Here is a 20,661-nt window from a genome sequence, read left to right as displayed (position 1 = left end):
ATTTCTGAACTCTGACTTAATGTATAATGTGAATTATAAATTTATAATTTGCTTAATGTAATTCTTAAACTTTAACCTTATGTAATCTCTAAATTTTTAATTTATTCGATGTCGTTCTTGAATTTTTATACAAGTTCAATTTAGTTCATGAATTGTTTTAGGGATTATATTGCATATAGTTCAGGGACTACACTGAACTTGTACCAAAATTCCACAAACGACATTGAATAAATTAAAAATTTGGAGACCACATTGTATATCGGGTCAAAGTTCAAGACTATTTGTGTTATTATCCCTTAATTTGCTAGTCTCCACTGCCTGCATACGTATAATAATTTATCCAAGTACTACATTTAGCAAGTCTATGACCGTGATTTGTTCCCTTAAATTTTTTACAATAATTTTTATCACAAATAGAAAGGGCAAAGAAGAAAATAAAAAAAATGCATTGGCTCAGTTTGTTTCGTAGAAAATAAATGATTTGAAAAATATTTTCTAAAAAGCGATGACTTGTATCGCTTATAAAAATGAACGAACAAAAAACATTTTCATTGTCCATAAAAATATTTAACCTTATGAAGGGAAGGTTAAATATTTCTCGGTCTCGCTGTACTAAAAAATTGTGATTGTGATTGATTTCTCGGTCTCGCTGTACTTGTATTGAATCTTTTCTGTTGTGAGAATATAGAAGAATGATATCCTTTTCAATAATTCTGAGAGATGCACAAACATGGCCCCACTAGAAAAATACCATCTCAGCACAACGTTACAAGACAGTTGGACAAAATCATATTCAGTTTCCCGTTAGACATACACTAAAACGACAAGTTATCTCTTTACATTCTTCGTAGGCACATGTTAGCAGCAGAGACCCTGTTAAATTGCTATTGAATGTTCATTGTCTGTAGATGTAGAATCTTTTATCTGTAAGACTGCAATACAAGTTGCCCTTGCATGTGCAACCAAAAGAGGGGATGATTTCTAAGAATAAATACACTCTGCAAAGAAGTTTAAACTTATGATTACAAAAGCACCTTTACTCGTTTGCTCAGAGGACCAAGGTATTAAAACAAACAGACAAACCAAGACACTGCAAATTAGTTTAGTTTAGCAAAAAAAAAAGAAAAAGAAAAACCCCCAACATTGTGATTATCCTTGCAAGTAGCCTCTTGCTTTGAGGCTCTCGACCGCATCTCTGATGGCATCTTCAAGAGGTGTAAAGGACAACCCCAGATCGATCAATCTCTTCGCTGCATCTTCGCACGCTGCCATACCCGGGTGGGTTTCTCCCGTAAACCTGTGCAACAAGAGATGTGACTGGTAATGCTGCCTTACATACAAGAAGAGAAAGCTACATCTAGATGACTTGATTGAGGGAAGAAGGATTCAATATAAAAGTAAATAGACATTAACCAACAACAGGACAAAGGCATTAGTTTTTTTTTTTTTTTTTGGTTAAATGGACAAAGGCATTAGTTGCACTCTGAAGAAATCAAAAAAGGAATAAACATTTACTTTATGTTGCCATTTGAACAGCAGAGGTATCATTACATCCCATTTGGTTCCTCAGTGCATCAAGGATGGTGAAATACATATATTCTGTTTTCTTCCATTTGGTACAAAAACTCAAAAATGAAGGATAAGCTTTGTGGAATGCGAAATGCACAGGACTTCGTTAAATTACATAACCATCAGCTAGCTGTTGATTCTGCAATCATGCTAACCTGTTTTAGTTAAAACTAACGTCTGCAATTAAGTAAAAACCTCTATCTGCCATAGCACAACCTCTAAAAGATGAATAATACTTTCTCAAACCCAATCAGGGGCCATGAGGACTTCAAGAAGTTGGAAGTGTGTATAAGAAGCTAGAACAAGACTTAATCAAGAATAGGAACTGTACAGTGATGATGCCAAAGGAGAGAATCTACAGAAAAAAAAGTGAGCACGCATGTGATAGACAATGTCCACTTTAGGCTCCTGCCAATAAAACCATCATATACCAAAGTAGTGAGGAACTAATTAGAAGAAAGGAGCAGATAGTGAGCACAAAGACTATCTTCCAGGATACTAGATCCTTGGGAAAATAACAAAAGAGTACTAACGGAAACGTCGAATAACGTTAGCAAATGGCAGTTGAGGCCGAAGTATCATAGGAGATGTGACATGAACACAGACATAGTCATGTGTTAAAAGACACTTCGCCATCAAGCATGCCATGTTTTGATATTCTGGTATAGAGCTACTATTGCACGAAACCGCCGTGCAAGAAGTTCAAAGACGAAGCATCATAAATTTTGAAAAGAAGACAAAACCGTCCTAAAAAGCTGTAGACTTTCGCAAACTCTAATTCTTGAGAATTGGACTTCTCGATTATGTCACGGCATGTTTGGTTCAGCTTAACTAAAAGTAACAACAACTTGCCAAGATTAAAAATATTTTTCAAATTTCAAAAAATTATATGTGGATTTACATGTCAACTTTTGCACTTTGTGAAAGTCTCTAGTGTTTCAGATTTAAAAAAAAAAAATTAAAAGGGCGTGAGCCACAATATTTTGATAAAGGAAAAGTAAAAAGATAAAAGTCAATCCAGACTAGCCATTATATTTATTTTTTTTTTTTTGGTAACCTGTGCAACCCCGCACGGCCGACAGCCTGGGAGTAAACCCCGGGGGCGACACGCGCTAGCCACCACACACGTGCCACCGGTTAAGTCACCCTGCGGTGCCCGGGATTCGAACACTCAACCTTTTGCGAGAGGAAGAGTGCGCGCTCCAGCAGCGCCACCCAGGCGGGTGGTCCAGACTAGCCATTATATATATTTTTTTTCATATAAAATGTGCTAATATCCAAAATTGGATTATTTAATGCTGAGTACACATGTCCCATGTTCAGTTACTTGCAAAAATCAGACACCAGGATACATGTGTGTCACCAAATCCCAATCCGTCATTGCTTCCACAGCCTATCAAGATGCAAGATGCAAGATGCAAGATGTTCAATTGGTAGGAATGATTGTAATTTCTAATGAGTCCAACCGCGGAGGCACTGGAACTGGATAATTGATATAGGTTCCCGACATATATCGAAAAGCAAACCACCAGAAGTTCCATCATCTTCCTCCACCAGGCTATTTCTACAAAACTCATCACCACTCTGAGCAACTAAAGTGAGGTGCATTATGCTGTATAGAAAGTGCGAAAGCAAAGAATTACTAAAGAAAAATCTTAGGGAGAACAAATGGGCTTTCAGTATGCAGGATACTGGATGCCGTACTCCACTGCAATAGAATAATATGTTTCCTAATATATTCAAACACTACTAATCATTTGTGTCGGTGGTTCACTAGAAGCATAGGCAAAGAGCTATAAGAAGAGTTCTTTAAAGACCAATCGAGTAACATTTAGGAGCTTTGAAGATGCAAACCTGTGGATAGGAAACTCAGGGAAGAGCTTCATGACCCTTTGAGCAAAATCACCGAACTGATAGATACCATTTGCGCAGAGATATCTACCGGACGCAGCCGGTGTCTCATACAGCAAGACTTGTGCCTTGGCCACATCTCTAACGTCAACAGCCCCGAGCCAGTGATACTCCTGTGTATCTGTCGATCCCTGAAGCAGCTGCAGCAGCACGGTACTGCTCGCGTTGAGACCCGGCTGCAATAGAGGGCCAAGGCATGTGGCCGGGTTTATCGCGACCACATCTAGTCCGTGCTTCTCCGCGAATTCCCACGCCGCCTTCTCCGCCAGAGTTTTCGACACCGGATACCATTTCTGCATGATAAAGTAAGGAAACCCAATTTTTTATGCGTGTCATGGCAACGAATGCATTGAACTATGTAAACAGAGGTGGACCCATAATTCTTCCACTGGAAGCTCATGACACCGTACCCTGGAGCTCTAACAAATTCTACGCAAGTGTTCTGAATGCAATAGCTATTACAACGACTGAATTCATTCAGACTATTTATGACCATGAAATGCTGCACGATTGTTCCATTAACGCATTCTTGCGCACGCCAAGACAAAACAAGACCGAAAGAAAAAAGTTGACATTTTTAATAAAGGGGATCGTTCAATTTCCAAACTGAGATTAAAAAAAATAAGGGAAAATGACGGAAGAGTCCCTGAACTTTGACCTAACGTGTAATTTGATCCACGAACTTTTAATTTGTTCAATGTAGTCCATGAACTTTGACCTAATGTTCAATTTGGTCCCTGAACTTTTAATTTGTTCAACGTGATCTCTGAATTTTTAATATATGTTCAATTTAGTCCTTAAACTATTTGAAAATGTTCAATATAGTCCTTTCATTAATTCAAGTGCATGGACTATATTGAACATTTTCATACAGTTCAGGGACTAAATTGAATACATATTAAAAATTCAGGGATCACATTGAATAAATTAAAAATTCAGGGATCAAATTGAATATTTAGTTAAAGTTTAGGGACTACATTGAATAAATTAAAAGTTTAGGGATTAAATTATATATTAAGTTAAAATTCAGGATTATTTGTGTCATTATTAAAAAAAAAAAAAAGGACAAAAACTTTATGACCTGGCGAGACTTGCAGTAGTCAAGGTCGGTCCAGGAAGACTCGTCGACGGGCTTGTGAGGAGGCCAGCCGGGGTTGGGGACCAAGGCGCAGACGGAGGACGTGAGGACCACGCGCCTCACGCCGGACCGCTTGGCGGCCTCGAGCACGTTCAGGGTGCCCTGGACGGCGGGGAGGAGGAGGTCGCGCTCGGGGTCCTCGGGGGCCTCGAGGGTGCAGGGGGACGCCACGTGGAAGACGCCCTCGCAGCCGTCGACGGCCCGGGCGACGGCGGGGGCGTCGAGGACGTCGGCTTCGAAGAGGAGGAGGCGGGAAGGGGAGGCCCCCGGGAGGGAGAAGAGGTGGGAGGCGTCGGTGCCCGGGAACACGGAGGCGCGCACGGTGGCGTAGCCGGAGTCCAAGAGGGCGCGGACCAACCAGGAGCCCATGAAGCCGTTGGCGCCGCTGACGAGCACGGCTCCCGATTTGGTCGGCTCCGTCTCCATCTCCTCCGCCGGCGGGGGTGATCGCGGATGGGTTATGGGATAAGGATGGTAGTTGGAGAGAGAGAGAGAGAGAGTGAGGAGTTAAAAAGTTGGATGGATGAAGTTTAGATTGGTTTTGATATGAGTTTTATAAGAATTGAAAATTGATTGCTTTTGATTTGGATTTTAACCAGCGATGATTGTGGATGTCTGTGAGAGAGAGAGAGACAGAGAGAGTCAAATGAAATTCTAAACAACTAACGCATCGCGGATGCAAATGGCGTCAGTGTGAGACACCTAATGGGGACGAACTCAATCCCATCAAAACAACCATTCAACCAAATGGTCATGAAATTCATGTGAAATCCATCGACACACCTCGTGTCTACAAATACCCTGCGATTTTAAAGCAACCTGTATCTTTAATATTGTATGCTACCCAAACGACCCGCAATTTCTCGCGTTTTGCTTGTTTTTATGTGCGCATCACAAGTGATTTTACTATTGACGTGCATAACCATGGCATGCTTGATTTGAATGTGACATTTCATTCACAATACGTCGATGAGCTATATTGTCTTTCTAGGATTCTATCCCATTCCATTCCTGCGATGCCAAGCAAAAGTATTGAAATCATTATCGTGATTCATTGCATTCCACTACGTCGTACTAAATGCAAACAATACAGTGATGACGATGCCAATATTATAATGTAGTTGGATTCTTTCCATCGCTATGATACTGATCCGAGTTGACCTCACAGTATCGAAATTTCTTTATAATAAATCGAATAATTAGGGTACATTTGTTTGGCTGAAAATGAACGATTTAAAAATTATTTTCCTAAAAACATCCGTTATATAACTTATAAAAATACATAAACGAAAAATATTTTTATCGTTTCATGAAAATATTCAAACATAAATTATTATCGATAATGAATTTATTTTACTAATGTTTTAACTTTTTTAAATTATTTATTTTTTTGCGAAATAAATGACCCTCTCTAGTAAAAAATTCCGAGTGTTTTTTATTTTTTTATTTTTTCTTGGCCTCCATTTGTTTTTTCGTGGAGGGCGGGCGTGAAGAAAGAGAGACTTTTTAACGACAACCACTTATTCTCATTCTCTTTCCCACTCCGACACGGAGGCAGTGGCGGTGGCAGTGGCAGTCGTTGCTGTGAATCATGAATTTTTAATTTGATTAATGTAATCCCTAAACTTTAACCTTATGAAGTCCCTAAACTTTTAATTTACTCGATGTCGTTTTTGAATTTTTGTACAAGTTCAATTTAGTCCATGAACTATTTCAGGGATTATATTGCATATAACTTAGGGACTATATTGAATTTGTATCAAAAGAGCACAAACGACATTAAACAAATTAAAAATTTGAGGATCATATTGCACATTTGGCCAAAGTTCAAGACTGTTTGTGTTATTATCTCTCAATTTGCTAGTCTCCACTGTCTGCATATGTAGAATAATTTATCCAGGTACTACATTTAACAAGTCTATGACCGTGATTTGTTCCCTTAAATTTTTAACAATAATTTTTTTATCACAAATAGAAAGGGCAAAGAAGAAAATAAAAAAAAATATTTAGGCTCCGTTTGTTTTGTAGAAAATAAATTATTTGAAAATTATTTTCTAAAAAACGATGACTTGTATCGCTTATAAAAATGAACGAACAAAAACATTTTTATCGTCCATAAAAATATTTAGACATAAATTGATGTCGATAATGAAAATATTTATCATTAGCTGGTTATTTCAAGTAATGCAAGCAATCATTTTTAGGAAAATGTCTATCAAATCATTTTTTTTTTGCTAAACAAACGAAATAAAAAACTGAATGAACACCCAGAGTTCCTATCACTCTTTTGTTGCCATTGATGCACTTTTAATCCATTCCATTTCATTTCATTTGTTGTTCACGTCACTTTTTCATTTTATGAGGATTGAAGTTTTTCGGCATTAATTAGCTGAATGTGAAATTTATGACATCTTTTTGAGGTTTAGGCATTGGACTCTAACTTGGTATTTGATAGAGGTGATCGGTTCCAAACTGGGTCAGTTTCCACCATGGAGCCAGAAATCGAACCAATGGATTGTGGTCCGGTTTTCGAGTTGGACGAAACCGGCCGTATTTTCTTTTTTCAATATCAAGACATAATACATGCAGATGAGATCCACGGTTCCCTTGCCACGAAAGTGATGGCCTGAGGCGCGGCCACGATTGCGAGGGAGGGGCGGAGGCAACTAATAAGGCCGTGAGCGATTGTGAGGGAGGGGTGAAGGAAGAGCAGAGATTGAGGCGACTAAGAGGGCAGCGATTGCAATGTCGCGATGGAGGGCTGGAGATGAGGCTACGACTATGAGGGAAGGCCTGAGGCAAGACTGCACCCGGCAAGGCCACGAGCGATTGCAATGAGGCAACTAAGAGAGAGAGCAGAGATCGAGCGGAGGAGGATCGTGCAAGGAGGACGAGGCTACGGTTTTTGGGTTTTCAAGTTACTTAGAAAGAAGAGCAGAAAATAAAAAAGTTCGGGATACCGCCCTAGGCAGTCCAATTCCGATCTAAAAACTGGTTCTTTCAAAAACTGTCCAGAACCAGCTGATTCGGTCCAGTCCGGTCCAGTCCTCGGGTTAGACCGAGACCATGCTCATCCCTAGTATTTGAATGGAAAAGATCTTGGTGGCTTCGCACATTATTAAGGATTGTGGCATGCTATTTGGCCACCTTTGTGCCTTAAAAACTACAGGAATACAACTTCCCTCCTGTCAAGTGCTATTTTCGCCAAATGGCATTACCTGTCGTTTGCTTCCCGCGCCTCAAAGATTAAACAGAACAGCGATCACCGTGACCACGTAGCATGCAACCTGTACATCTGGGTGAATATCACCAAGCATCTTATATTTTCGGCGGTATAGTATGAGACAGTGCATACAGATCTGCACTCCTATAGCAGTTGCAGTACCAGCAACCTTTACATCAACGGTTTGTTCTTTTTTCCCCCCTTTAAAAACCAAGCACAATCAACAATATGTTGGAACATCAACGCGGCGATACACGAAGGGCCTAACGGTATGGAAGTAACCTGATGGATGGTTGTAGCTAAATTTGACGCCAGCAGTGCCACCCCCGAGATGAGTGCAATGCTCATGGAAACTGCTGATCGGACGCGCAAGACAAGCGTCCCAGCGATCACTCTCGGGCATCGTCTCAGCAACTTTGTATACCCCCCTGGAGTTTGTAAATGCTTGGTAGTTGACAACTTCGCCAGATTTTGTGATGCAAAGAACAGCAACTTCAGCGCCTGCAACAGATAGAAGAGAAAAAACTCAATGAATGTGTACCGCCTACCACCTTTCAATTCATGAAATGTTCAAAAACAAAATTTGCAGCATCGAAACAAAAAGGTTCTGACTCCTTTTTGAACTTCAATCCTGGCTTTATAAAGATGAAACAATCTACATTGGATGGTCATACTCAACTATTCTCTAAACCTACCTAAGTGAGAAAAAACTATAACAAGAATGATCGGAAAGTCAATAGCCATGCTTCCTCTGAACTAAACGATTGTGTATCAAATGCAACCGCCAAAGTCACTGTATTTTCAATAATCAACAAAGTAGTCATGGTCATACAAATGAAATTTCACTGCATAATGGTCTCTAGTGGCTCTCACAACTTAAGACAAGAATGGACCTTACATGATTAACTAGAGTATACCCCTAAGTAACCAGCATAAAAATTGTCAGACGGCCAAAATATTGAATCTCGTAATTTTAACAGATATCCATGTAACGAATTGCAATTTATCAGAAATGACCAAATATTTGTTAATGAAGTCCATCTCATTTGATTGTGCTACATAAAAAGAAGAATAAGCCCCATTCCCACCATGTAACAACCTAGAATCTAGAAACCTTTGCGGCAGTGGAGGACACCTCAGTTACTGCCGTTATTGAGTGTCTCATAGCAAAAACTTGACCGACGGGCTTTCACCCCAGCCAGTGGGTCACCCATCTTATGCCCTATAATGTTGTCATGGTAGGCACTCTCACCGATGTCTTGCAAAATCCCTGAGATGTGAATGTCCTCACACGCATCTCTCTTCCATCAAATTTAGTTCTTCCCATAACCTCTAATTTCTTTCTTCAATGCCAAACAACTGACGCTCCTCCATCATAAAGGGCAAAAAGCATATGGTAAGGTCTTCTCTTCTATCCAACAAATTTCATCAAAATATTGGAAAAGAAGAAGAAAAGGCCTTGACCCTCCGAATGCCAGGCCTTTTCCGCACTCATATCTCACTGATTGAAGCAAACATGAGCAATTGGTCCGCGAATACCTCGACCTTCAGCACCGGCCAATCAGGTTCTTACATTTTCAACATCTCAAAGTGTGCATACACTAAATCATCATCTCTACGAACAAGTAAACCTCATTTTGAGCTCTTGCTTGTATGATCATCATGAACATCACGACCTCCAATTGGAAGATGAGCTATGCTGGAGCACAATGACCGCAGATAAAGCAACCTCCACTACTCGTCAGATTGCATTAACCTATCCTTCCAGTCATAAGCAATCTAACAAGAAGCCTTACACTCCAAACTAAAAAGCAGATTAAGGGTGATATAAAATAATTTCGAGAAAGAACTTGTAGCTCGATAACCTTCAGGATAATCAAGCCTCCTGCAAGCTCAACATTGTCCTGCCTCGTGTTTTAGTAAGGATGAAAATTGAGAATGACACAGATAAATGATGCTAATTGTGACTGACCCAAAATATATAACGATAGTATAACACTAACCATGACAACAACTGTGCTATATTACCACATAATAGCTGCAAATGGGTGTGGAAGCGCTAGACCTAGTATTCTCTACGCCAAATGGTGCCACCGTTGCCTTTATTCTATTCGCCCGAGGACAAATTACAAGGTGCTTCTTCTCCACTTAACGTGGGCCAGTAATCGATTCATCTCCAGTCATTGTTCTTGGAGACAGCAAAAACCATCCGGGCAAATTCTGATCGATTCCGTGAGAATACGGCAATCCCGCCAGCAGATTCGCCATGGTCGAGCACTATGAACCGCAGTGACTCGCTCCATCGACAAGCGCGCAGCTCAAAGCTATTCTATCGAAACAATCGCACGGGCCATCATCAAACACGAAATTACACCCGTTTCGCAGAGAGGATAGGCAACACACGTTGTCCATGATCAACTAGGCACGGCGGGCGCAAAGATCATGCGGATTCAATTTCCCCATACACAGCAGCAATTCGCTTATCAACGGGCGCGCGCGCGCGCGCCCGAGAGAGAGAGAGAGAGAGAGACCTTGGAGGACGTGATCTTCGGGTCCGATGGAAGAGTCGCCGCAGACGTCGCAGACGACCCGGCCGCGGATTTCGCCGGTCCAGCCTCTGGCTCCGGGGACGAGGAGGAACGACGGCAGGAGAGAAAGGGAGAGCAACAGCTTCCACGTCTGCGATTCCATGGCTCCGCTGCTGCTGCTGTGGAGCTGAATTAGGTGAAGCTCGGAACAACGATGAAGACGAAGGAGGAGAAATGTCGAGAGGCTGTTTTCACGGCCGTGAGCTCCGAGGTTAACTTCGCCGGGCCCCACTTTCTCTTCCGTCGGTGGGTGGGTAGTTCGATCGTGGGCCACGAGGCAAGGGTCCAGATGAACGGGCCCACATGGGGCCCGTTCATTTTGGCTTATTTTTAAAATGTTAACTCGAATTTTTAAGAATTATAAAGAAAGTGTATTTGGTCCAACATGTAAAATCAATTATTTGTCCGACCAGAAGAATCGATTAATTGGAAAATTTACTTCTCGAACATATCTTTGATACATCTCATGTACTATGGGGGTGCGTTTGATGGGCCGAATACAATTCTGGATAGGATAACTTTTATTCTTATCGGTGTTTGGAGTGATGCGAAATTTGAATATGACTGGATATAGCTTGGATATGATTCCATGAAAAATATCCCACCTTGGAAGTGGGATATACCCGAATAAGATATGTGAAATTTGGAAAACCGAAAAATAAGGGGGCACGCGTTTCTTCCCTACTTCTGCGCTTGCTGATTGCTCTTTCCACTTCACCATGAAAGTCGTCGGAGCGGCGAGGCTCCGTTCGATAATGTCGAAGCTATCGGATTGGCTCGTAGGGGACTGCTGGGGTTGGAAGGACCGACAGTGAATGACCGAGGTGGCCTGAGGCATGGCCAAAAGGGAGTACTGATGATGATGATTCATCATCGATAACAATATTTATCTAAATATTTTCACGAGCGATAAAAATATTTTTTATTCATTTACGTTTGCGATCATTTAAAGAAATAATTTCTAATTAATTAAATTTTCCGAAATAAAATAAATTAATCGAGAAAAATTACGTAAAAAGCTACGGTTACGCGGTTGATCTCGGACCCAATAAAAACCGCGCTCTGCGCTCGCTATCTCGGGTCCGAGACCGAGAGAACGCACGAAGGCGTCGTCTTCTTCCTCACCCTAGCGTCCGAGCAGCCTGAGCTCGCCGCTTCTGCCGAAAGCCAGCAATGGCGCTTCTCGTCATGCCCTGACGATGAAGTAGCGAAGTTCTTCCACGAGGGCGAAGCTCTCGTGCGATGCGAATCTCTCTTCTTCTTTTTTTGTTGGTCTTTTCATCTTTCTTCTTCTTCTTCTTTCTCCACTTCCTCAGTCGTCCTCAAATACGAGCGAGTAAGTATGAGATCGCGATGCAGATCTCTCTGCCATCGTCCCTCTTTTTTGGGGCCTGATAAGCTCAGGTCCTGCTCCGATGGCGATTCCGCAGAGCGTCTTTCGTTTCTTCCCTTCTTCTTTCTCTCGCGATCGCAATCGGGTTTCGCCCCAGTCTATCATCCCCATGACGATTCGGTTTTTTCGTCATAAAAGTAGTGGGCTGACTTTTATCTGATGAATCTAAGCTTCCGAGGGATGGCATTTTTGTTGCTTAGTTGCACCGATGTGGAATGCACTCGAAGGGTTTTCAGATTGCAAAGGCTTTATCTTGATATCTCTGGATCATTGCATCCCCTGTGAGGAGCGTTGAAATTAAAGTAGTGGGCTGACCCCTCTCGATGATCAAATCCCTTTAGTTTCCTGAGGAGATTTTGCTTTTGATATCATGGTCCTTATTAATGTTTTTGTTCTTACCCTTTCTGGTCATCGCATTCGATTTTTCCTTCGTAACGAACGAATTGCTTGAAATTCCTTTTAGATGTCCGAGGTCGCCAGTTTTTTTCGGATCCCCATGATCGGTGTTGATAGGACTTATGTTTCCCTGGCGAATCTTTTGGTCTGAGGGATGTGCTTTGGATGATACATTCGGGGGTTCATTTGTCTGGGAGAGATCCTTCTCTGTTGCCAAGTGAGATGGACTCGGTTTTTTTTGCACTTCAAGCTCTTGCAAGGGGTACTTTCATTTGTTAGAGCCTGCTTATTTAGGCGGATCTTTCCATGCTTTCTTTTGTTAAATTAAGTTCCAATTTGAACCGTGCATTTCCCGTATGCATAATCGAGCCGTTTTTTATGCTTTCTATGTTTTTGTTTAGAGGGTGAAATCAGCTGGATCTTGATGAGTTTTGGCTTCAACCATGATTCGCGTTCTTTTTTCTGAGGTCAGGTTTGGTGTTGCTATTAGGTATTGGGTACATTTGCTAGATTTTATATGAATCAATTATTGTTGTCAAATTGTGGAGCATGTTAGATAGCGCAGGGAGCGCATGATGCTTCCTCTCCGAGTGATGTGCTGCGTCCGACTATCACAGGCTCTTCAACAAGTATTGTGCTAAAATAGATGCCGATGGCATTTCTTGTTCCTTCCATGACTTCATGGCTTGATCTCACCTGACTTGTGCAGATTGGCATCTTTGTCTCTTGTTGAACATGAAGAATGTGATGATGTTGTCCTTTGTTTCCTTTTCTCGATAGATGTTGACACCAGCTCAATGCTAGTCATGTTATTGTGATTCTGGTGATGTTATATGGCAACAGCATTTCGGCTCACTCGAAGTTTCCTTCCATTGTTCATTGGCCATGCTCATCGGATGCATTGTCATGAGGTGATTATCAGTCCGAACATAGCATTCTGCAGGAATTGTCAATCCAACCTGAAGGAAGCCTAATGTATTTCCAGCTGCCATCCACTTTACAAGCAAGAAGTTTCAGTTTGATTAACTAGAAAATTTACGGTATCGTATTTTGCAATGTCTTCCTTTGATGTTGTGAGCAAAAATTTTCTTCCTTTGATTGAAGAGTCGTGTGAATGATATATACGATGCATTCAATTTGATTGACCCAGGGGATAAAAAATGAAAACAGTAGTCCAATACTTATGCATAATCACAACTAGAGTTCTAATAGCTAAATCTGAACGTAAAAGAACATAAACAAATCTCATTATCTAGTCTTTACCCCAGAAATTTAACCAGTTTCTAAGGTTTCCTTCCCTAGTTGCGGTGGCCTGCTTGTAGTGATCCAACTCTGGATGATTTGCTGACAAAAGGCTTCAGCTTTTCTCTTCATGCTATCTCTTCCTGCATCTCTACCCAATCTTCAGCTTCCTGTATCAGTTCCGTGCCTCACTTCATCTAATTGCGCTATCGATACCATTGCTGACGTTCGCCCACTTCATCTAATTGCGCCATCGATACGATTGCTGACGTTTGCTCCTTCCCTCGAGATGCAGAAATTGAACCGTTTGAAGGCCCATTGTTTTACTCGTTATCCATACCGAAAGGAAATCCAACTCGAGGTTCAGATATCGGTTCATGTTGATGGCGCATGGTTGAGCTAATAAATCATCAGAAACCAAAGATCAGATCACAGATTATGAGTCTGAACATAGAGAGAACTGGCTTTTGTTCCTTCACAACGGATTCTCTTCAAACCTTCCAACCCAAAAATGGCTGAGCTCCACCCTATCTGCATGCCTGCCGAGTGCGATGTCTGCCAATATATATCTTCTATACCACCGGAGCCATCTTGAGCCCGTGACGCGAAAACCAACCACCTATAGCCATATCCTCCCTGAACTCTCCATAATCCTCGTCACAGCCATTCACCCGTCCCAGAAATTTCCCTTCAAACCACCCTTCAGGAATCCAAGTCTGTCTCAGGCCTCCAATGCCTTTTATCCGGACTGCACGGGCATCCTTGGTCCAGTATAATCTTGATCAGCCCCGGGAACTCCATGGACGGCATCCTGTATATGCCCACATCCCCATAGCTCAAGAACGTCGCCCCCACTGGCAAATATCTCCTCGTGACCCTCCACGGTGCTCCAATAACTCACTGTGATGTCCAGGGGTTGAATTTGCGATTTGAGCCCAGCAACTGAATGAACCAGCTTCCAGGTCCAATCCCCAACACTGACCAACACATTTCCTGCACCAGAAATTGTCACCCTTGGCGGTACAGACCACTATGCCTGCTCTCACTTCCATCTCTCCTAAAATCCTTCACTTCCATCATGTCCCTTAACACCGCTTCCTTTTGAAATGCTAGTGCTTAAACCATGGACGCTGCCTTAGTTGGCTTAATGACACCGCCAAGCTCGGTATGCACCACAATCCAGTCGTCCGGTATGCTGAGCCTGCGGGAGAATTAGTCGGCAAATTGGACGTGATCGAGTACTCAATAAGGGAAGGAGTTCTTTTCACAGCTTGCTTTGACTAGCACTCCCCACCGGCCCCATGTTAAGATGGTCGCTGCCGGTATGGCCTCTCTAGCCAGCCTCCGGCTCAGCCTCTCCATAGTTTTGAACAAGAGGAATTTTAATTGGTTTTTCAGTTGATCAATATAAAATGAGATTAAGTATATATATTTAGTGCGATTATTCAAGGACATGTCAATTCAAGATGCCTCTGCATAAAGCTACGGCCTTTCTTTATATATCTTAGTTTTACCATTGGATAATGAATGTTCCTCATCTATGTGTCGAGATTGAACTTCTAAATCCTGTCATAAGGACCATTAATAATAGTGATGTTAAAGTTATCCCAAATTTGCTTGCTTATGGGACTTCTCATGGCTTTATGTGTAAGTCTACTTCCTACACCTAGTAATTTGTAAGCTTCTCAATCGAATCCTATAATGCACCTATTGTACATCTAATTTTTGTTAAGAGTTGTTTTCGCATCGCTTCAACGGCAGACTGGGCTTAATGTAGCAGACCAGGTGAGCCGAGTCTCGGAAGGAAATTACTTGTTCGCACCTCTGTTTTGCTCTTCAGACCAATTGAGCTTAATCAGGCCTAATAGGCCACCAGGTCCATCAATACTGATTTGAATCCTGATCCAGAAGCTATTACCAAGACCCATACATCTTCTCTTGGAGAGCAATCATGCCATAATGTTAATTTGACTTTCCTCTGTCATATAGTTGCTGGCCTTCTGTGGAAGTCATGTGGTGCGATTGCTGCAATATCATGGAAACACAATGCTCTAATCTTGTCGGCTTCACTACATCTTTTGGGGGATCAACCACTAAATTCTGTCTAGGCTTGTAATGTGACGTACGAAACCGTGGTCATCAATTGGATTACCTGAACATGACAGTGCCCGACTTCAGCTTCTTCCATAATTCCCCATGAATCTTATTCGGTGAAAAATGAAGTGAAACTCTCATCTCTGCATCCAAATGTTATCCAGCCTGTGGTTCGATCTAAACCAGTTGACAAACGTTGTTTTGTTGAACCCACGTTGCAATTGTCATGGTTGTCGTTGCAGAATCCCATCTTTCATTTTTATCTGCTTTTAAGCAACGACTTGAGCTCATGGGTTAGCATTACCATGCATGGAAACTTGGACGCTTTGGAAGCTCTGTGATGCAGAGGGATATGGCAGGGCATATGCGGCATGTGAAACCCTCAAGGCCTGCTTGCATGGCCGTCTGTCATTGATATTTGCAACTTTCTACATGAATTTACAATGTGATAGTGACCGAATTTCTGTGAAACTAGGTGACCTGCTGACTTATAAATAAGACCCCTTCTCGTATCAATTCACATTAGCACTGAAAATAAGCAAACATACCTTTAACATCTCGTGGCGCTCTATTAACACAGACAGAGACAATGGCACCGCAAGCTACCCACATTTTGCGCGTCATGACATGTTTATGGTTCATGTCGATGTTCTTCACCGCCACCGCTCAGAGTAACGGGATCGGTACCTTCTACACTCCACTGTACCAGCATAAGCATTTGCTTCTCTGTATTTGTTCACTTCTAAATCTTGTCGTGAGCATACCGAGTGATGTGAGTCTGTCTGTGCATCTCGTGTCTGGTTCAATTCGTACACTGCAGCCTCTGCTTGCTATGGATTTGAAGACCAAGGGGTGATGATAGCGGCGGCTAGCAAAGCACTTTGGAACAACGATGCAGCTTGTGGCTAATACTACCAAGTCAGGTGTGCCGGCGCCAGGAACCAAGGCGTTCTGATGCAATGCCGCGGAAGCGAGACCGTGGTGGTGAAGATTGTGGACCTCTGCCCGCCCAATTCTTGTCAGGGAACTATCGATTTGTCGCAAGAAGCATTTGCATCAATAGCAGATCCTAACGATGGCGATATCAACATACAGTACCAACTGTATGTAATCTTTTTTAACCCTTTGTGGTTCGCTTCGACATCCTAAAAATTTTATCGTACTAATCATTCATCATGGTCTGAACCGTGGTTATGCAGGGCCTAAATTCAACGGTCGCAATTGCTCCACGGCTCGTCGAGGAACTAATATTTGGAACCATCTTCATAATAGTAGTAGTAATGATGGAGTCTCCAAAGTCTCGAGTTCTGGCATCTCTTCATCTGGTTCAGTCTCGCTTCTACTTAATTGTACTCGTTAGCTGTTAGAGTTGGAAAGTTCAAGATGCATTATGTTGATGCAGCATGTCCTGGGCCCAGATAGCTCCTTCGCTCCTCCAGGGACTGCTATTAGTAATGAACTCCTTTTCGTCCCAATATCTATTGTGTGCACACTACCGATTTAAGCATTAGCTCCGCGAGCTCGGGCTCGAAGCATGCGACGATTCTCCTCGTGCTAGAATCTTCAATCTTCGACGTTTGCAGCCAAGCAAGCAGCTATACCTAGACCATTTGACGATTTGCCGGTACATATCTACATACTTTAAGTGCTTATTCCAAATGAGACTTGTGAAAATTACTTTTGTCTCTTTCTCTTTTTATGTCCATGTCCATCGATGAGTCCATCATCAAGATGGGGACAGAGGACTTCAAATGGAAGTGTAGAATACTTCAGAGATCTTTCTTCATTTTAGCTTTGTTCCCTTTTTCGTTTCCAACGTGTTTCCAACATTAATTGACGGCGTGACACATCTCGCGCCTTTCGGTGAGGACCTCCAAGTCAACTCTTATGTAAAGTTACTGGAAAAGATATAGGGCGGATGCATATCACTCCCCCTTAAAACTAGAATATAATGGCTCTATAGACAGATGATATTTCATCTTTTAACATAAATTTAATTTTTTTTGGTATTTCCGACATTCTTTTAAATAGCAAGCGAAGTTGGCTAAATTATCGTTTATTTCGGCTGACACAATGCTGCGATGTCATTCTAAGTTCTCGTTAAATTGCGATCAATGATGGATTAGAAGAGAATCATCATCATCATCATAACATTGGATGATAACATGGAAGTGGAGACCTTTTCTTTTAAAACAAGGACAAAAGCCATCGAACACTCTAAATTATGTCTACCGCGATACTTTATTATAAATTTTTTTCTGTGACACAAAACATACCAAACATGTAATTGTATGACACATCCTTCATCAAAATTCCGTTAATAAGAACCATTAAAAATTTACTTATAAAGACGTCGGAAAGTAAATAGTATTAACCACCGCCCGCAGCGGCTGCGTTGGCTTGCGCTCTTGTCCCCCACGAAGGGATCGGAGTTCAAACCCCAGCCTAGTCGTTAGGGATTCTTAAGTGTGGCGCCGTGGTGGTGGGTCCTGACCTAGCGTCACCCCAGATTTACCCCTCCGGCTGTCGGCCGTGCGGGGGTTCCTGGGTTATAAAAAAAAAACAAAAAAAAAGAAGTAAATAGTATTAACGTGGTGTCCACGTATATCAAGTGATATAAAAATGATATTGTTTTTATCATAATAGATATAATTTGAAATTTTTAATATAATAAAAATAAAATTTGAAATAAATGTGTCGGGCATAGTTAGAGATTTTTTGCGATTTTTTTTCTTAAAAGGAGGCATCGTAGGATTGGAAGCGAAGAGTCGTAGAAGAGTCCGAGTTACAACACTTTCAACTCACCTGCGAATCCTCCTTCTCACCTGCGTCTCTCCTTCTTCTTCTTCTTCTAACCATTTTGAGCTTTCTCTGCCATCTTGGTCCTCCGTTGCCGCTTTCGAAACCATGGAGAGCAAGCCCATCTTCATAGTCGAAGAGAGGAAAGAGCTCATGCTCTCCCCCAACAGAGACGCCCACCCGGCCCTAAGAACGGGTCACTTTCTCAAACCCACAGCGACGGAGCCCGACCCTCCTCCGCTCGTTTCCACCTTGTCGCCGCCGGAGAACTTGCCGATCAACATCAGGTTCAACAACTGGCGTCGCCCGACCAATAGCTGGACCGCATGGGTCGATCGCATGGAGTCCATGTACGAGCTCATATGGAAAAGAGCTGGCATTTACGATGCCATCAAGTGTTCGACATTCTTGATCCATAAGCACACTCGTTTAGTCCTCGGGCTCGCTCAGAATTGGTGTCCCGGCACAAACACCTTCGTTTTTCCCTGGGGCGAGGCCACCATCACGCTCGAGGACGTGATGGTCTTAGGGGGTTACTCTGTTTGGGGATCGTCCCCTGTTTTGAGCCATCTCAGGGACCAGTCGCTGGAGGTTGAGATGAAGCTGAAGAAGCTGAAGCGAGCGATATCCGAGATATCAAAGACCACAGCGAAGAAGGCGGACAGCTGCAAGTGGATGGAGAAGTTTAGGGACACTGGGAGCGATATTGAGCACGATGCCTTCCTCGCGTTTTGGCTGTCGAGGTATGTGTTCCCGCGCCCTGGCAATGTGATCTCTAAGAGGGTACTGCCGATGGCCATAGGTCTGGCTAGAGGTGTGAGGATCGCCCTTGCGCCTGCTGTTTTAGCTCGTATTTATAGAGAGTTAAGGAGGCTGAAGAATATTTTAGATGGACTAGTTCCCAGGTTGAAGGATGGAAATGAATCGGATTCGATTGATCTGAAATTGTGGGCGCAGTTTGCTTTGGTTCAAGTATGGGCTTGGGAGAGGTTTGCAACCCCCATCAGGCCAAATCCTAGAGAGGTTCAGCCAGGGGAGCCTAGGTTGGGTCGATGGCACAAATCACCAAAATTGAACCTTCACAATGTGCATTCCATGATGGGCGAAGCCGGATTGCAGCTTAAATGGCGTCCCTACAGCTTGGTCGTGAATGACTCAGCATCCTATGCATTTTATGGTGAGAAAGAGAACTGGGTGTCGCTGGAGGAGGACGCTGATGGGGAACTGAGGTCATTCGCTCGCTGCTTGATGGCTCGTGAGTTGCCTGGGCTGAATTTTGTTGAGAAGTACTCGCCTCATCGAGTGGCCATGCAATTTGGGATGGATCAAGATATGCCTGGCCGTGTTGCTCCCTGCAACCAGGACCCCGAGATTGCTTGGGACAACTACAGCAAGTCACTCCAAGATGTGCAGTTGTACATTCCAGCCAGGCTTTACGAACCGTGCATAACAGCTCGCTATGCTGAGTGGTGGGCTTCAAGGAGTTCAAATAGATCGATGCAGGGTTTAAAAGGAAGGTCGGGAGTTAATGATGACCTGGTTCCTCCCGGTTTTCAGCCGAAAAGTTTAAGCGTTGACACGGGTGACTCCAACGAAAATGATGACAGGCTAACTCTGGGGGAACTGTTGAGGTCCAAAAGGCGAAGAAGTGCTGCCAAGAACTGCTCGGTTGGCGACTGCGACGATTGCTCAGGGATTCATCAAACACAAAGTTCCTACGTAAAGAATGTGGAGAAAACTGACATTGAAATGGGAGGGTCACCAATGGAACCTGTGGAGATAAACAGGCCCCACGCTACTGCTGCTGGAGGAGCTCAAAGAGACAATGAGGAAGACACAAATGAAGTGGGGCAGAGATTTACCGAAGGAGGTTTAGCCGACGAAAATACGGGAGAAAGCAGTGAGTGTTTAACGTATGAAATGCTAGTGGCTGATCTCGAAGCTCGGATTAGCAAGCTGGAGAGAGCAGTTGCTGAGCGAAAAGCTCGTATTACCAAATGAAAAGTTACTCCACAGAATTAGAACTGTGATGCTTTCATGTCCACTGTCTACTGTCCTTCCATGTCTGTAATACTTGAACTGGATCTCTTTTAAGTTAAAGCTCTTGGATATCATTTCCTTTTCTTCTCCTTCTTATTCTATTACATTTCATTTGTCTTGCTTGGGGTTCGCAGAGGATTGATCTCAGTGCTTTCTGCATGTTTGGATTGCTTGTTGTTGATCATTTGGCTTGTGTAAGAAATGGCAATGCTCTGTGGCTGAGCTGGGTGTCATGTACCTGATGCAGTGGACAAGACTTCATATTTTG

At 42.7% G+C, this 20,661-nt stretch overlaps 3 protein-coding genes, 1 long non-coding RNA gene, 1 other non-coding gene and 1 pseudogene across 5 annotated transcripts; 3 read left to right on the top strand and 3 right to left on the bottom strand.

Moving 5' to 3' along the window:
* Positions 1 to 999: 999 nt before the first annotated feature.
* LOC115664151 (cinnamoyl-CoA reductase 1-like) lies at positions 1,000 to 5,084 on the bottom strand. Its single transcript, XM_030586097.2, has 3 exons — positions 4,562 to 5,084; positions 3,424 to 3,773; positions 1,000 to 1,297 (listed from the first exon to the last, which is right to left on the bottom strand). The coding sequence occupies exons 1-3, from the start codon at positions 5,042 to 5,044 to the stop codon at positions 1,150 to 1,152; spliced, it is 981 nt and encodes a 326-aa protein (XP_030441957.2). The 5' UTR covers positions 5,045 to 5,084; the 3' UTR covers positions 1,000 to 1,149.
* A 2,827-nt stretch (positions 5,085 to 7,911) lies between these two features.
* Positions 7,912 to 10,595, bottom strand: LOC115666987 (uncharacterized). Its single transcript, XM_030588628.2, has 2 exons — positions 10,373 to 10,595; positions 7,912 to 8,342 (listed from the first exon to the last, which is right to left on the bottom strand). The coding sequence occupies exons 1-2, from the start codon at positions 10,530 to 10,532 to the stop codon at positions 8,062 to 8,064; spliced, it is 441 nt and encodes a 146-aa protein (XP_030444488.1). The 5' UTR covers positions 10,533 to 10,595; the 3' UTR covers positions 7,912 to 8,061.
* Positions 10,596 to 11,510: 915 nt separating this feature from the next.
* Positions 11,511 to 13,354, top strand: LOC130138114 (uncharacterized). Its single transcript, XR_008816528.1, has 2 exons — positions 11,511 to 11,666; positions 12,286 to 13,354. It is a non-coding gene; the product is annotated as an uncharacterized LOC130138114 (long non-coding RNA).
* On the top strand, positions 11,925 to 12,005 carry LOC130138318 (small nucleolar RNA R21). Its single transcript, XR_008816720.1, has one exon. It is a non-coding gene; the product is annotated as a small nucleolar RNA R21 (small nucleolar RNA).
* Positions 13,355 to 13,935: 581 nt separating the features above from the next.
* Positions 13,936 to 15,648, bottom strand: LOC130138236 (probable sarcosine oxidase; annotated as a pseudogene).
* Positions 15,649 to 18,338: 2,690 nt separating this feature from the next.
* Positions 18,339 to 20,526, top strand: LOC115666975 (uncharacterized). The gene has a single exon (XM_030588620.2). The coding sequence runs from the start codon at positions 18,462 to 18,464 to the stop codon at positions 20,352 to 20,354; it is 1,893 nt and encodes a 630-aa protein (XP_030444480.2). The 5' UTR covers positions 18,339 to 18,461; the 3' UTR covers positions 20,355 to 20,526.
* The last annotated feature ends 135 nt before the right edge of the window (positions 20,527 to 20,661 follow it).

The sequence above is a fragment of the Syzygium oleosum genome, unplaced genomic scaffold (assembly GCF_021117445.2).
Source record: "Syzygium oleosum isolate NSW1041296 unplaced genomic scaffold, Sole_v2.1 Sole_v2.05, whole genome shotgun sequence".
Taxonomy (NCBI): Eukaryota; Viridiplantae; Streptophyta; class Magnoliopsida; order Myrtales; family Myrtaceae; genus Syzygium; species Syzygium oleosum.
This window is presented reverse-complemented; position numbering and strand designations above follow the sequence as displayed.